The sequence below is a fragment of the Urocampus carinirostris genome, chromosome 2, assembly GCF_059441175.1.
Source record: "Urocampus carinirostris isolate Australia breed hairy pipefish chromosome 2, RoL_Ucar_1.0, whole genome shotgun sequence".
Taxonomy (NCBI): Eukaryota; Metazoa; Chordata; class Actinopteri; order Syngnathiformes; family Syngnathidae; genus Urocampus; species Urocampus carinirostris.
Window position 1 is genome coordinate 50,212,776 of NC_142350.1, and position 16,534 is coordinate 50,229,309.

The 16,534-nt window shown below is 39.9% G+C and overlaps 1 protein-coding gene across 1 annotated transcript; it reads left to right on the top strand.

Annotated features, from left to right (window-relative positions):
- The first annotated feature begins 3,727 nt into the window (after window positions 1-3,727).
- prpf31 (PRP31 pre-mRNA processing factor 31 homolog (yeast)) lies at window positions 3,728-16,266 on the top strand. Its single transcript, XM_088326976.1, has 14 exons — window positions 3,728-3,876; window positions 5,928-6,143; window positions 6,214-6,274; window positions 7,353-7,436; window positions 7,506-7,603; window positions 7,669-7,775; window positions 9,038-9,207; window positions 9,278-9,435; window positions 11,208-11,297; window positions 11,369-11,496; window positions 11,557-11,629; window positions 13,889-14,017; window positions 14,095-14,193; window positions 16,110-16,266. Exons 2-14 carry the CDS (start codon window positions 5,928-5,930, stop codon window positions 16,221-16,223), a joined length of 1,527 nt encoding a protein of 508 aa, XP_088183102.1. The 5' UTR covers window positions 3,728-3,876; the 3' UTR covers window positions 16,224-16,266.
- The last annotated feature ends 268 nt before the right edge of the window (window positions 16,267-16,534 follow it).

The window sequence follows — 16,534 nt, forward strand, 5'->3', positions numbered from 1 at the left end:
TATCTCAAAAATCTACACAAAATACTCCATTATGACAATGTGAAAAAGTTTTTTTTTAACTTTTTTTGAATTTATTAAAAAAAGAAAACTAAGAAATCACATTTACATAAGTATTCCCAGCCTTTGCTTAATACTTTGTTGATCCACCTTTGGCAGCAAATACAGCCTCAAGTCTTTTTGAATATGATCCCACAAGTTTAGCACACCTATCTTTAGGCAGCTCAATCAGGTTGGATGGGAGACGTTTGTGCACAGCCATTTTCAGATCTCTCCAGAGATGTTCGCTGTGAATACTTATGTAAATGTGATTTCTTAGTTTTCTATTTTTCATAAATTCAAAAAAAGTTAAAAAAAAACTTTTTCACATTGTCATAATGGAGTATTTTGTGTAGAATTTTGAGATAAGAGATTAAATTAATACAATTTGGAATGAGGCTGTAACATAACAAAATGTGGAAAAAGTGAAGCGCTGTGAATACTTTCCGGATGCACTGTATAAATAACACACAGATAACGGGCGACATTGCTCCGAAGACCTTTGCAAAGTTACCAGGTGACACAGGAACATTGTATTTTGTAATGAACTTTTTATAGGAGTCAAGGTGTGGGATCTAAACCTCTATTACTTTGGTTCAGTCCGCCCACATTTGAAATAAAAAGACAAAAGTCTGAGTTCGGATCGGAGTGAGACTTATTTTGCTTCTTGCAAGAAGGACACCGGCCGAATGTGTTAGTCGTGAGAGTGCGAAGCAGGATTTGACTAGAAAATCAATCATTTAAAACAGCTGAATCATGAGTTTAAACACAATAAACAATGGTGACCTTTACACAGCGTGCAAAACAGGACATGACTTGAAAGGAAACCAGCTTCACTCAGACAATTTCATCAGGATATATCTGTTGGAGAAAAACCCAGCTCACTTAAACTCAAGCACAGATGGCCGGATGCTTTTTTGCTATCTCGAGGAAACTTTACGCGAAAATTAATCATCGAAGACGGCAGGATATGTTTGGGACATTGGGTTTTATCAGCAGAAGTGCGGCTAGACCATACATTATTCATATGAGTTGAATATAAGCTCACATCACCCTCATTGAATCTGAATTGATAACATGAAAGACAAACCTTTTTAGTTTAATTTACCCTACAAAAGGTGACCATTTTTGTTAAATAACCAGGTAGCCATTATAATATTGTTGTCAAAGCATGGATTTATGTTTGTAAAGTAGGCTTAAACATATTTGCTCAAAAGGTAGTATTTCTAATCAGTTGGCCCCTTTTTGGCATCTCCTAGTCTTCCTGTCTTTGTTTAAAAGTGTACTGTTTCAGGGGGGATGGTAAAAAAAAATTGTCTCAGTACTTTACTACCCTTGTGACTTCAATAAAACACAGAGGCAGAAGGGGGGAGGGTCAGAAAGAGTTGGGCTAGCGATGAAAGCAGGTAAAATTGCTTGCTCCTCTGACCTTCTCTCTTTCTCCAATTGCAATTGTTAGGAAAACTTAACAAGTCTCATGCCTGGTGTATTTTCCAGCGTTAGCCAATTTTTATAGCTCTCCCACATGTAAATGGTCGTTTTTAGACCCAACAATGTTTAAATAAAAAGTCTTGATTGTTCCATATACTGTACAGTAGCGATAAAGAGAGAGAAATGGCGTTTGAAAATGAGTGACCAAGAAAAGAAGGCCTGGCGGTGTAAGGATGACATTTTTACTGGGATTCTATCAATACTGTAATTACAAGCAGAGAATAACTGTATGACGCCCAATTTGGACAATTTACGGAAGAGTGTTCCAAATGTAATAAGGATTTTATGATGAAGTGTAAGACCCAGTTGATTTCAAATGACGTATTTAAACTTCCAAAATCAAGAAATTACAGACCTCCATATGTCATTAGCAATAACCTTGTTTGGATGTGGTAGGTTCTATTTTTCCACCCAAAATTGCAAAGCCGTTTGTCCATTTCTGCCAACAAATTCCTTTCCAAAAAAGAGATATCCCATCTGCCTAAGACAGGAGAACTCTACCTCTGAGAGAGAGAGGTCCCTCACGACCCATCCATCCATCCATCCATTATCTGCACCGCTTATCCTCAGTAGGGTCGCGGGGGTGCTGGAGCCCATCCCAGCTATCCTCGGGCAGTGGGCAGGTAACACCCTGAACTGGTTGCCAGCCAGTCGCAGGGAACACAGGGAGTGACAACTCACTCGCACGTTCACACCTACCTCAAGACCCACTGATTTAATTTATTTTTGTTTTTTTTCAATGACAATATTGAAGTTCAAAGCAATGCTTGTTTTGCTGGTCCTTGGTTATTGCAAACCCTGGGTAAACAAGTTCGGGTCTTACAGGAGTTTTACAGATAGAGGTGACTTAACTTGATAGGCATGCTTTCACATCAACAGAGATTCAAACATGAACTGGAAGCTGCGGAATTCCTTTTCATTGTATTAATTGCACAAGGAACTTGTTTTTCATCTTCAAGAACCACCGTTGTGTCATCTGCAATTGTAATGATTGAGAGCTTCTCACCTAATATATTGATGCCAGTAATTTCACTAGAATTGATGTGATTGGCCAAAAGTTGGGTCACCAAAAGAAAAAGATTTGGTGAAGCTGGGCAACCCTGTCGAATACCTCTACAAACCCTGAACTTGGGATACATTCCATCTCGAATTGAAATATTGCCATTGAAGGATTTTATACATTTGACTATAATGGATTTTATACGATTGACTACAAAGTACATGTTTTCAGTTTAATGCAATAAAGATATTCACTGACTGTGCTTTAATTTAATGTACAATATCAGGTCAGGGCAGGCTGTGTGGAATGCATATGACGTACTTCTGATAACAGAATTCCTGTGAGTGCTGACGCAGAGGGCCAGACGCAGAAGGTCAGACGTCAGGGCGCTGCTGGTATGCGAATATTGTGGAGCCCAGCCGACACGTCATCATGCAAGAAGAGAACCAATAAGAGAAGGCTAATGTTAACTGCAGAGGACACATAGCCAATGGGGGAATAGTGGGATGTCTTTGCTTTGTTTGTGAAATGTATAAATGATCCTGGTGGCAGTCTCCGATTGGGTACACTTAGGTCTGCTGTGAGGTATAATAAACATCTGTCCCCGTGTGGTCCGTCTGTTCATTTCTCTTTCAAATAACGAGTGCGCACAATTGTTGGATGAATGTGGGTCGTGTTTGGGTAATGGAGTCAGATAACTAATTCAAACAATCTGGTAAATGGTACATTTTGATAGAAAAATCCCAACACCATTATGGTACAAAACTTATATAGCAAAGATAATATACCTGCCAGAACCAAATTTATGAAAAGATCTATGATAAATGGATGCTCGACCGTATCAAAAGCTTTGTAGACATCCCGGAAAAGCATTAACCCATCCCCCCTTCATCATATCTGGGTAATCAATGATATCTAGAACTAATCAAACATTGTTAGTAATGTGCTTATTACTCATAAATCCTGACTGACTATCATCAATGATAGCTTGTACCACTGAATTTAACCTCCTTGCCAACTAAAAAAAACATTATTTTAAAATCATTTTTGAGTAAGCAAACGGGACGCCTATTATCTGACAAGTCCATACTTGTTAGGTTTGGGAATCAAAACCGTTATTCCTTGGGTAAGAGTAGTAAGGAGAAATTGATTTCTAATACTGTACTCTCTTCAACTTCATTTCCCATTTGGCATTTCGGCTCCTGTGACGTAATAAACAAGCGACAGTCTCTCTTCGTTGCACAGCGAGCTGTTTGACCAACATGAACATTTTTTAATTGTTTTAAAGGTTTCATTGCTGCTAAATACCCGACTTTTTTTCAAAGTCTCCAGAATTTTGAACATTCGAGGTAAGCAAACATGCCTCTGAGGAGATTAAACAATAGCCGACTAGCTACGTTTAGCGTACGTTTGTCACCTTGCTAGCTACCATAAAACATAAAGATGCCTAAAATTCAATTATATTTTATTTGTATTCTTCTTTTTTCATGGCATTACTTCGAGGACCTGTTTTTTTTTGCAGGTGGTTATAAGCTCACTGCATCTGCAGCAATCATTGAGTTTTTAATCTCAAGAATGTTTTATTTTCTTTATCATTTTGTTTAATGGTTTTAGTTTCCACACAAAAGAAAATCCGCAACCATAATGTTGATTAGATATTGTAGACATGTTGAAACAATCAATATTTTGCAACCAAGGAGAAAAAAAAATTAAAATCCAAATGATAGGACTGTCTCAGAAAAGTAGAATGAAGTATTCATCTAAAGCTTCTTTATATCTCTGTTAAGCGATTAAAAAATAGAAAAAGGTCATGCATTTAGGATTCATTATAAATAAACCGAAAAAAGGCAATCTTTTATTGATATTAGATTGCTAATTGTGGCGAAAACACAGATAACTCATCTCAACTATCACAATATAATGAAAAAGTACTCTAGTATATTCTAAGCTATAATCAGCAATGCATACAAATAATAATAAGTTCTGTAAGATTTCATTGGATTTGTAGTAAATCCAGAATGTATGTATGTTTGTCTTCTAATCGCATCACAGAAAATAAAAAAACTGTTTAATTTACAGTAACCCCTCGCTGTATAATGTTTAGTTTTCGAGCTGTACTTTTCTTGGTTTAGTAACTTTGCGGATCTTTATAGTGTATTGTGTTCTGCATTATGATTGGGTGAACAGTGGCCCCAATTTTTTTCTGCCTGTACGTCAATAACGTTGCAGTCTTAGTTGTACATGTACCAAAAACACTTTGCCAAACCGACATAGATAGATAGATAGATACTTTACTCATCCCTGTGGGGAAATTCACATCTAGCAATTCTTTATCAATTTCTAGTTTGTCTAAAAGGTCCCTGGTTCGAGACCGGGTGGAAACATTTGTTGGCCCGGAGAGGGATGGGCACCACCAGGCTGTACTTGCCCAAGACGCACCACGGGAATTGATGCCCCTATAGTGGTTTAGGGATCCAGCAACCCACCGATCCTAAAAGCCATCATGTTAACAAAATGCTCTGGACCCACAAAAGCACTAAAAGGCAGAGGGAGATGTTTTCTATCGCAACAAAGTTGGACTTCTCCACATGCTAAAAATGCTTTTCAATTATTTTCTGTAACCCCCCCTCGGAAGAAAAAAAATCCTCCCCCCCAAGAAGTCTGTCTCCTCATTCGTGTTAATTTTTTTTCATGGGGTCACATCAAGGGTCTCCTCCGCTTCATATTGATACTTCACACTCCATGCTTATACTCTGCTATATGCACGGCGTGGAAAGTAAAAGTAAACAAAACACTGCAATGAGAGCGCTAATGCTTCCTAGTGTACTGGAGGTGCTATTGTACTTGATTCTTTAGAAAGTGAAAAAAAAAAAAGTTCTCTAAGGTCAAACTTACCTGCATCCCCCCTTGACGGAGCCTGTGCCCTTCCTAAGGTAGGCCCCCCCTACTATTTAAGAAACGCTGTGCTAAAGTAAAGTAAAAGCATTTTTACGCCACATTTTTGTTTTTCCAATAACGTCCACATGATGGCGACAAAATATCTTCTGTAGTAAAAAAGTAGTCCCCTGAAATCATTTCCACTCCTTTTCGGAATCAGTAGTGCAATATAGCTAGAAGATTCATTTTTAAAGTTATAATTTGACAGTTTATTTGTAGAAAAAAAACTTTAGAAAGTACAATATATGTATTTCTTAAATGCTTAATCCTGTAAATAAGATTTGTTCCTTAGTTTCATGTATAATAGAGTAATCAATACACATTTTGACAATCTTAGGTTCATTTTGGAACCCCAGAAAACGGGGGTTAAATGTCTTCTAATTTTCTGAGAAAATTTTGTATGCTCAATGATTTGAGATTTCTTCCCCATAATATCTATCCGCTATTTCTGCCGTCTGTGCAGATGTCTCTGGCAGACGAACTCCTAGCGGACTTGGAAGAGGCTGGAAACGAGGGCGAAGACGACCTGTACGCAGAAGGAGAAGAAGGCGACAGCGATGGCGAAGCCTCTCATGGTAGGAACAATGGCGAGCTGGAGGACATCCCCGAGGAGATGGAAGTGGACTACAGTAAAGCGGACAGCGTGGCCGCTATCGCTAAACTCCGTAACAGCAAACAGGTTCGTCTTTATCGCTATTTATGTGCTTGTTTGTGTGGTCGTTTCTAACGCAAGATGTGTTGGATAAAAGTTTTCAGATATCATGGAGAAGATATCAGTATACGTCGGAAAAAAGCGCAAGATTTCCGAGGGTGAGCTTAATTTTATTTTGTTAGCTATCCTTGAAGCGTATACAATTAACATTTGTTTATTTTGGGGGTTACGATCCAAAAAGAACACGTAATAGGCAAAATCTGTGAAGGAGAAACCTTTTATTTTTACAATTATTATGACATCATGGGTTTTAAAGAAACCTGAAATTGTAAGCTGTTTTTGGTACATGTGCAATAGACCTCTGAGATACGGCGGCCCAGACCTTTCGGCCCCCCTTACGGCATTACGGAAAATTTTAGACTGCAATTATGATTTTAAGCCAGGAGATGGCTGCAGAGTACCACATGTTTTGCCTCTATTTCTTAGATACGTTCGAAGAAACTTCTTTTTTTCATCTTTTTGGAGGGTTTGTTCCGCCACAAACAGGCCCGGTTAAATTAAAATAAAAGCAGTTGGGAGCAATGGAAGATAAAGCATAAGGGCTCTTAGAACTCAGGTGGGCATTGTTAACACATCCTTAACTTTCAACTTTTTGTGGACCCCTCCTTCTTTGTACCTCACCTTTTAAAGAATAATCGGGTGATAAAAGCAACAACATCCTGTAAGGGTAAGATAATCCTTGCAAGATTCAAAATCTGATTTATTTTTAATCCGCCGTCGCGGTTCCTTGCCCCCTCTGCATCCACCCGCTACTCCACTTGACAAATTGAAGTCACGTCACACTAAGGGAAAATAAGATTACATTATTCCTTTATATGCATATTTATTTTTATTGTTATTTACTACTAAAGATGTATTTTGCACATCAGTAGTTCTTATTTTATTCTGTTTTAATGTTTTTATTGGGGATAATGGGATTTCGTAACGCATTATTTCTATGCATCACCAAAGGTCTCCCCCTATACAGTAATTTCACTTTGCGCTCCCCACCACGTATTCATGTCGACTCCTGGCAGGATTGTACATAAATCACAACGCACAGAAACAAAGAGACTGTTCAGCCTTCCAGATTTGAAAAAACGATACACAATTCAGATAAGGGAAGTAGCGAAAACCTCAAAAACTAAACTGTGTCATAGCAAAAGTTAATTGAATTTCTTTTTCGTTTTGGCCTAGTTTCCGGCCCAATGGAAGCCGACCCAGAATACAGACTCATCGTGGCGGCCAATAACTTGACGGTGGAGATCGACAACGAGCTCAGTGAGTCCGACAAAATCACTATTTCCGTACCGACATGTCAAATTAACTCCTCGTTTTTTTACCCTCTAGATATCATTCACAAGTTCACTCGCGATAAATACTCCAAGAGGTTCCCAGAGCTGGAATCTCTGGTGCCGGATTCCTTGGATTACATCCGTACTGTTAAGGTGAGATGAGTAACGCATGTCTTATAAACGCCCAGTATGCTGACAATGATCTTTTTTGCGCTCAGGAGCTTGGCAACAACTTGGAGAAGTGCAAAAATAATGAGAATTTGCAGCAGATCCTTACCAACGCCACCATCATGGTTGTGAGCGTCACTGCCTCTACCACGCAGGGGTGAGTCCATTCTCCTTTGAAATTGGTTTTTGTTAGAGGTTGACCGATCATCATTTATCAGGACTGATATTTGGGAATTTGACGCCTTTTTGTAACAACATTTGTACTCATTCGACGGACTGATTAAATATATATAAAACTGGGTTATTTAGGCTCAGATGCAGCCAAGCCTCTCCCGCCCTCTGTCTAGCTACCCACCCCGCGCTTTGTGATTGAAGAAGCGACCGTGGGCTGAGCGTTAGAGTGGAGTAAACTGCGGCAGCTCTGCTAACTCCTGAGTCCCGACATACTTGTGAATCAATACTGCTGATAATATTGAGATTTTAAAAAGTCCTGGTAGAAAAGCGCATGTGTGATTAAGAGATCGCGTTAAAGGTGTCATTTACTTGTTTTTCTTGTTTAACTTGTTTATGTAATCAACTCGGATATCGGCCTCCTTTTAATACTAATAATCTGTATCGGCCCTGAAAAACCCATATTGGTCGATCCATATTTTTATCCAACAACAAAAGACTGATTTTTTACAGTTGCTATCCTCGACCAGTTGTCGCAAGGCAGATTTTAAAAGGTTCAGCAGCCCAGAGAAAGGACTGCAGTGTAATAAAATCACGTTCAAATCACAAAAGGCAGTAATTGGGGGATCAACAAATGAAACCAGTTAAGATATTTATTTAAATTGTGCATTTTTTGCTAGCTATCTGTCTACCTTTTTAGCCAGCTAGATGGCTATCTTCCTACCTTTTTAACTATTTAGCAAGCTATGTGGTTAGCTTTTATTTTTGCATGCTATCTAGCTAACATTTGACCTTTTGCTAGTTATCAAGCTAAATTTTGGCAACTTTTCTAATTAGCTAGCTTTTCTTTAGTTTTTAATCTTGCTATTTAGATGGCTCTTAATTGTTTTAGCTTGCTATCGAACCCCCATTTAGTTTTTTAACCTTTCTTGCAAACTATCAAGCTACCTTTTTGGCTATTTAGCAATTAGATTAGTTGCTATTTTCGAAATGTATATGAAACTGTGCGCCTTTTGCGCTAATTAGTAACAAAAAGTAGCTTTAGCTTGAAAAGGAGACCAATGGTGTATACAGTCAAGACCACAAACATAGGCTGAGCATGGCAAAAATATTGGTCAGAATGGGAGGGGTGAGCAAAATAGGGAGGCAACAACACAAAAGAGCACCCTTGTGAACCCTGGAGCCACATTTTGTCACTATAAAAAGTTCATGCTGAAATTTTTATAAACAACAAACTTCATACGACAGAACTCTGCTGAACGAATCCGAGCTGAAGCAGCTAGAGGAGTCGTGCGACATGGCCCTGGAGCTCAACCAATCCAAGCACGGGATCTACGAGTACGTGGAATCCAGGATGTCCTTCATTGCGCCCAACCTCTCTGTCATCGTGGGGGCCTCCACGGCCGCCAAGATTATGGGTGAGTCACTTCTTCTTTTTTTGCGGCATTGTCGCTTTTCCTCCCGCATCCTCACTCCTGCCGCCGCCAGGTATAGCGGGCGGCTTGACCAACCTGTCCAAGATGCCGGCCTGCAACCTGATGCTTTTGGGGGCGCAGAGGCGAACTCTTTCGGGGTTCAGCAGCACCTCGCTGCTGCCCCACACGGGCTTCATCTACCACTGCGACGTGGTGCAGACGCTGCCGCCTGTGAGTCAATTTGCTTTCTTGTCCTAGCCTTGCCCTCGCCAGGATTGAAAAACAAAGCCAACCAGGACTTAAATCATTGCATGCTGTGTCACATTTATTTGACTTCACTCATTATGCATGAAACTTGTTTCAAGACTGAAGAAAACAAATCTTGTTCTGATACCTGACATTGTGTTTTGATGTAATCTCTCGTTTATCGCAGAGAGTGGGGACCAAAACCCCCTCCCATATGCAAAAATCCTCTAAGTTGGAAGAGTTCACTGGGGATAGTGGATTGCAGCCGAAACGGTGTATTTATTTTAATTTTAGGCTGACCATGCTTCAGTAGCCCGGATTAAAAAAGAAATGGGCTCTGCCAGCTCCCGCTCTCAGTAATAGTCGAGTTGGGGATAACGCATCGTGGCCACTACAGTGAATTTCGTTTTCGAAGGAAGGCGATCCGACAAAAACATTTTGCTGTAATATCGATTGTGAATATTTTTCAACTTCTGATGCACCAAGTAATGAAGCGTATAGTACAGAGGCATTACAGCATTCAACAATATTATTTTTAAGAATTATTTTCTCATTTTACCACGTTTTTTTTTTTTTTTTTTTTCAAATTTTGAATAAGGAGTACTTTTTAGATAATGAAAAGCTGTGTACTTAACATGTTTTTTGTGTAAAATTGGAAAAATAAGAATTATATATATTGAATAATGACATTAAAACTGTCCAAATTATTTGGCCAATTTTTTTTATTTTACTTTTGTTTTTAGAATAAAAACTATTGTTTGTTTGTTTGTACATGATTCAAATTGAATCGTTTCTCCGGCGCCGTCACGAATGGCAGCCACTCCAGCAGCTCCCGTGTTATTTTCGATTGTTCTCAGCTCAGGGATGCTGCTGGAAAAGTGAATTTCCCTTCGGGGATGAATAAAGTATCTATCTATCTATCTATCTATCTATCTATCTAATACTTAAAATGCAAGGCTATTTATTACATTTTGCTTTAAATAAAATTGGAATAAATACAAATAAGAAAAAAATAATACTGGCCGGATCAATTGTCTATTTTTATTTATTTTAAACCATATTTTTAACCTAGTTTTCTAGTAAAGTAAGAACAGTATTCGTTAAAGGGTGCCTCATGTGAAAACTTAAGCCTGCAATCATAAATTCAAGCCAGGAGATGGCAGCAGAGTACCAAATATTTTGTCGTTATGTCTCAGACATGCTCAAATAAACTCTTCTTTTTTTTCATCTTTTCCGCCCCGAACAGGCCTGATAAAAGTAAAATAAAAGCAGATAGGTGCAACGGAAAATAATGCATAAAGGCTCTTTGAACTCAGGTGGGGTTTGTTAACACATCCTTAATAGAGGAAATATTTAACTTTCAACTTTATGTGGACCCCTCAAACTACACAATGCCCATCTTTAAAAAAAGGCAAAACTTTCTGATTTAGTGAATGACGATAATTTTGCTCATTGTACTAGAAATAAATCTCAAAATAAGTCAGCAAAAAATATAAAGAGAGAGACATTGAATGTCCTTAAAAAATATTTTTGGTGCAGTAAACGCCAACATAGATGAGACACTTTTAAAAATGGTTCTCGTCAACTAAGTTCTTTAGCAGTGGAACTTTCACTAAACAGGATTTTTTTTCCCCAAGTCAAGTTCTTTTTTGTGTGTCAGTTTAACTCTTTAGAGCGAAGATGCTTCAAAATGGCACAGAAGTGTGTCAAGAGGTGGAACCACGCCACTACTTTGATATTGTCTTGTTTTCCTCCAGGACCTGAGAAGAAAAGCAGCCCGTCTGGTGGCCGCTAAATGCACTTTGGCTTCCAGAGTGGACAGCTTTCACGAGAGCGCAGACGGGAAGGTGAGCGTACGTCGTCACGGCGACCGCCGAGCGTGGGAACCCTTTAAAAAGGGTATTTGGCATCCGCGCAGGTCGGTTACGACCTGAAAGAAGAAATCGAGAGGAAGTTCGACAAGTGGCAGGAGCCTCCGCCCGTCAAGCAGGTCAAGCCGCTACCGGCTCCTTTAGACGGACAGAGGAAAAAGAGAGGAGGAAGGAGGTACGAGGCTCCAGCCCCCTAGAAAAGATGCCGTTTTCATCTTGCTGATTTTCCCTCAAGGTATCGAAAAATGAAGGAGCGTCTCGGCCTGACTGAGATCAGGAAACATGCCAACAGGATGACCTTTGCAGAGGTACCCCCGCCACATCACTGTCATGAGATAAAATACAGTAGAACCCCGGGATTCAGCAAACCCTGCCTTCTCACGTTTGCACTTTACAGTGTGGGACGAGATGTTTTTGGCCTCTCTTTACAGCATTTCCCCCACAATAACAACAAATGATTTTGCGCACCCAAAAACATCACATTCAAACTTTGCGGTGTTCATCCACAAAACAAGTAACATCCCTACGGCACCTTTCTGCCATTGGACTACGTCATGTAAGATAGTGGTCTGCTATTGGTTTGTGTCCCAGCACCGTGAAAATGAAAATATGCTATTGGCTGAACAACTTCCCACAATGCCTTTCTATTCAATAAGTTCAGAATTGTGTCCGCTTTGGCGATATAATATTGTATATTTGTACAGTATGTACTGGTAATGGGTCCAAGACTAGGAGCGATGCTAAAGACAAAAGCAAAAACATGATGACCATGCAAACGAAGCTTGCAGTTATCAAGAAATGAGAAGAAGGCACATAAATCACGAACCTTGCTAAGTTAAGCAAGAATATGATAACAATGGAAACGAAGCTTGAAATTAAGAAGAAGGAACCTGCATCCTTACACTCCCTAGGGAATATGGTCGTAACCAATCGACGTCCAGGACTATCATTAAAAATAAGGAGGCGATTAAATGAAGGAAATATTCTAAGGGTATGACAATACTCTCAAGAAGTTTTGCATTCAACTTCCAACTCCAGTGTACCAGCTCAATTAACGCCACAACAATGGTAAATGCAATTCTAGATTTCATTTACAGTACTTGTATATTAATTACGTCATACAAGCCACCCCCCAAATACAGCCACTTGCTTAAAGAAATAACATGTAACCCGTTGCTGGGCTCCTGGTCTATTTACTGGAATGGCTAAAAAGATGCACCATGGGTGGGCCGAAGAAGGGCAATAACAACAATTATTTGAATATGTAGATATAAAATAATATACCGGTAAAAAATATACAATTTTTAACCACTTACTGTACCTTCTGTGCTCCACTTTCCCCAATCATTAACTTTCTCAGGACCCATTATTCTTGGCTAAAAAAGCAATAAAACACACTAAATCACAATAATATGAGACGTGGTTCCCTTCAAACACAATCAGGGCAGGGTCGATCGACTGAACAGGAAAAAAAAGATAAGGCAAGGGGGGCCAGGGGTTACCCGTGTTCATTTGGTTTCATGTGCATATAAGCCAACCCCCTTGATTGAGTTTTTGTATTTTGACAATCTGAACAGATTGAAAGTCGAACAACAACACAAAATCACTGACAAAGTGAAACAATAAAATATGAAAAATAAATATTAACTTTTCAGTGCTATAAATAATTGATAAAATGCCCCCAAAAAGGTAAATGGGCTGCATCTATATTTTATATATAAATAATATATATATATATATTTTTTTTTTTTTATTTTATTTTTTCTTCAAGTCACTGAAGACCTCCCAAAGCGCTTTACAATGTATTCCACTCTTACCCATTTAAACACACTTACACACTGATAGGGAGTCAGCCATGCATGGCGCCTACCTGCCTATTGGAGGCATCAATAGTTCAGTGTCTTGCTAAAGGACACTTGGACAGTTAACTCTAAGGATCAAACCTGCGACCTCTCGGTCCCAAGACGATCGTTCTACATCCTGAGCCAATGAACTATAAACAATTCTATTTGAACCAATTTAGACACAGAAAACAAGCACGAAATATATATTTTAAAATAAATAAGACAAAAAGCAAAAGATCAATGGTTTATTAGACCGAATGCACTCTGTTTTGGAGCAATCAAAATCGTTAAAATGAGTCCAAATTTTGCTCATTTTTCTGCTTTGAATATATTCTATACTTTCTTTTTTGTCTTCTATATTGAACTCTGTTATTACCAAACACCTATGGAGCCCTTTTAGTGTCAAAAAAGCGTGACATGGCTAAGCTGCTGAGGCAGAATTCATGTCAGTTTACAGCAGTTCATTAACACAAAAGGATTGTAGATCGACAGCTCAAAATAGCATGTGCTAGCAGCAATATAGTCATCAAAGCCAACAAATAAAAACGTTCTTTTGATGGTACTGTGAAATTAAAATGAAATGAAAAATAGGCCTTGAAAGTCATCTAAAAGTGCTTGAATTTTGGCCATGAAAAAAGTGTAGGAACCTGGGACGAATGCTGTGTCTCGCGGGGGCTCGACTTTATTTGACCTGTGTCGATTTTGTTCACCGGACGTATTTAGATCGAAGACGACGCGTACCAGGAGGATCTGGGTTTCAGTCTGGGTCAACTGGGCAAAAGCGGGAGCGGTCGCGTCAGGCAGGCGCAAGTCAACGACGCCACCAAGGCCAGAATCTCCAAATCCCTTCAGGTGAGCCAGGTCGCCTCGGTCTCTCTGAGAACCCCCCGAGCCCGTTTTCTCAAAAACCTTTTGCTTCGGGGCGACAGAGGACGCTGCAGAAGCAGAGCATGACCTACGGGGGCAAGTCCACCGTCAGGGACCGATCGTCGGGGACCAGCTCCAGCGTGGCCTTCACTCCACTACAGGTGATAAGATTTGGGTTTACTTTCAAGGGACAGTGTGCAATATAGAGCGCCTCCTCGTCGTAAAAAAGAAAAGAAGAAAAAATACGTTTGTTAAATCGAGGGTATCGGGTGAGTCCCGCCAAGGGTTTTCCTGTGGCCCGCGTGGCAACGCCGAGAGAAAAAAAGCACAAGAGAAAAATGACTCGCCGTTTGAAATATGTCCACCGGATGTCGCCAAAGCCAGGCGCTGCTTGCAAGGCAACTGAAGCTGTATTTCTTTTTCCCGATCTTTCTCTCTCTCTCTCTCTTTCCTATATATTTTTCTCTCTCTATTTTTTAATCCCTTTCTTTTATTCCATTTATTTTTCTCTCTCCTTATTTGCACTCTCTCCCCTTCTCTCTTGTTTTCTGCCATTTTCTTTCCTCATTTTCTCTCTATTGCTTTATCACTTGATCTTACTTTCTCTTTTGCTCTTTCTCTCTTTTTTTATGCACTGTATTTTCCAGTTTACAGTATGTCACAAAAGTAAGTCCAACCATTACATTTCTGCAGAGATGTCATTATAATGTTTAATATCACTGAAGAAACCTCACTTTGACACAATGAAAATAGTACGTAAACAAAGGCCATGGATTACTGGAAAGGTATCCTCAGGTCTGATGAGACAAAGATTAGTTTATTCGGCTCATATGGTGTGAAGCATGGGCGGCAACCAGGTGTCGTACCTAAAGTTTAGCATGGTGTTGGGAATGTCATGGTTTGGGGCTGCATGAGTGCAACTGGAGTTGGGAGAGTTGCATTTTCTTGAGGAAAACATGAACTCAGGCATGTACTGTGAAATACTGGAGCAGAGAATGATCCCCTTCCTCCTGAAACTGTGTCGCAGTGCAAAGTTCCAGCCTGACAATGACCCCAAATACACTTCTAAGATGGCCAAGGCTTTTCTAAATGGCTAAGGGTAATAATGAGGGTGGGTTGGCCCCAAGCATTTCTCCAGATCTAAATCCAATAGAACATCTTTGGTGCATCCTCCGGCGGAAAGTGGAGAAGCACAAGATCTTGAATATCCCCCATCTCAGTCATGTTGTTATGGAGGAGTAGAAGAGCATTCCAATGGCAATTTGTGAGGCACTGTTGAAATCCATGGCCAGGAGGATGAAGGTGGTTTTGCAAAATCACAGTGGCCACACAAAATACTGAACTTCAGGAACTTCGACTTAAAGGTGTACTCACTTTTGTAACCAGGGGTTTAGCTACTAAAGACTATTGTCTGATTTTCAGGGGAAGGATACATTAACACTGCTATCCAGTGCTTAGGCACATTCGCTTATCACGCAAAAGGTCCCTGGTTTGAGACCGGGTGGGAATATTTGTTGGCCTGGAGAGCGATGGGCGCCACCAGGCTGTACTTGCCCAAGACGCACCACAGGAATTGGTGCCCCCACGACCCGAGTGATTAAGGGAGCCAACCAACTAATAAGCTTTACACTGACTACCTTTCAATGTGTCAAAGCGATGATTTTTCAGTGATGTTCAATTAAATATAATGAAATGTGAGGGGTGTACTCCCTTTTGTGGCATACTGGCGTACTTTCACATTTCCGGCCTATGTAGATGCACTTTTATAGTCTGAAAAATCTGGTAAAGTTCATTTTTTTTTCCATTTACATTACATATCATGAACACTACGGAAAGGGAGCTGACATAATTGGCAGTCATCTTGCCCGAAACCCCCCAAAAACCTAGTGAAAGGCGTGGCAAAATAATGATGCGGTCCGGTCTCTAAGAGCCTCCATAGTTTGTATTCTTCCTTGTGCTCTCTAGCACTTGGTTTCACGAAAATACAGCAACATCTAGTGGTCAAATAATACATACTGTCCCTTTAACCTCCGCCAATTTTGCGTTCAGTACCCTCATGATCCCATTTTGTCATCAGGGGCTGGAAATCGTCAACCCGCAAGCTGCCGAAAAGAAGGTAGCAGAAGCCAACCAGAAATATTTTTCCAACATGGCTGAATTCCTCAAAGTCAAGAAAGAATCCAAGGATTAAAACCTGTTTTTTTTTAATTTGAATAAAAATGTGTTCAGCTCGACACAGTCTATCGATTGGTCAAAAGTATTTATTGAAATGTGTACAATCCTGCTGCGGAAACCCTGTAACATCTCCCATGCAGAGCTGCGACGAGACAATATACTCGACTTTGCGAAAAAAATATTCTTTGTGGATTTTCCTCTTTCTGTAACGACCTCCCCCTTCTCCATTTAACACAACAAATATTGTCACTGTGGTACACATCGGAAATGATCATCGACATTAGTGCGAAGGGAATTCGGAGGCGGTTTATCCCGATTTAAACACAA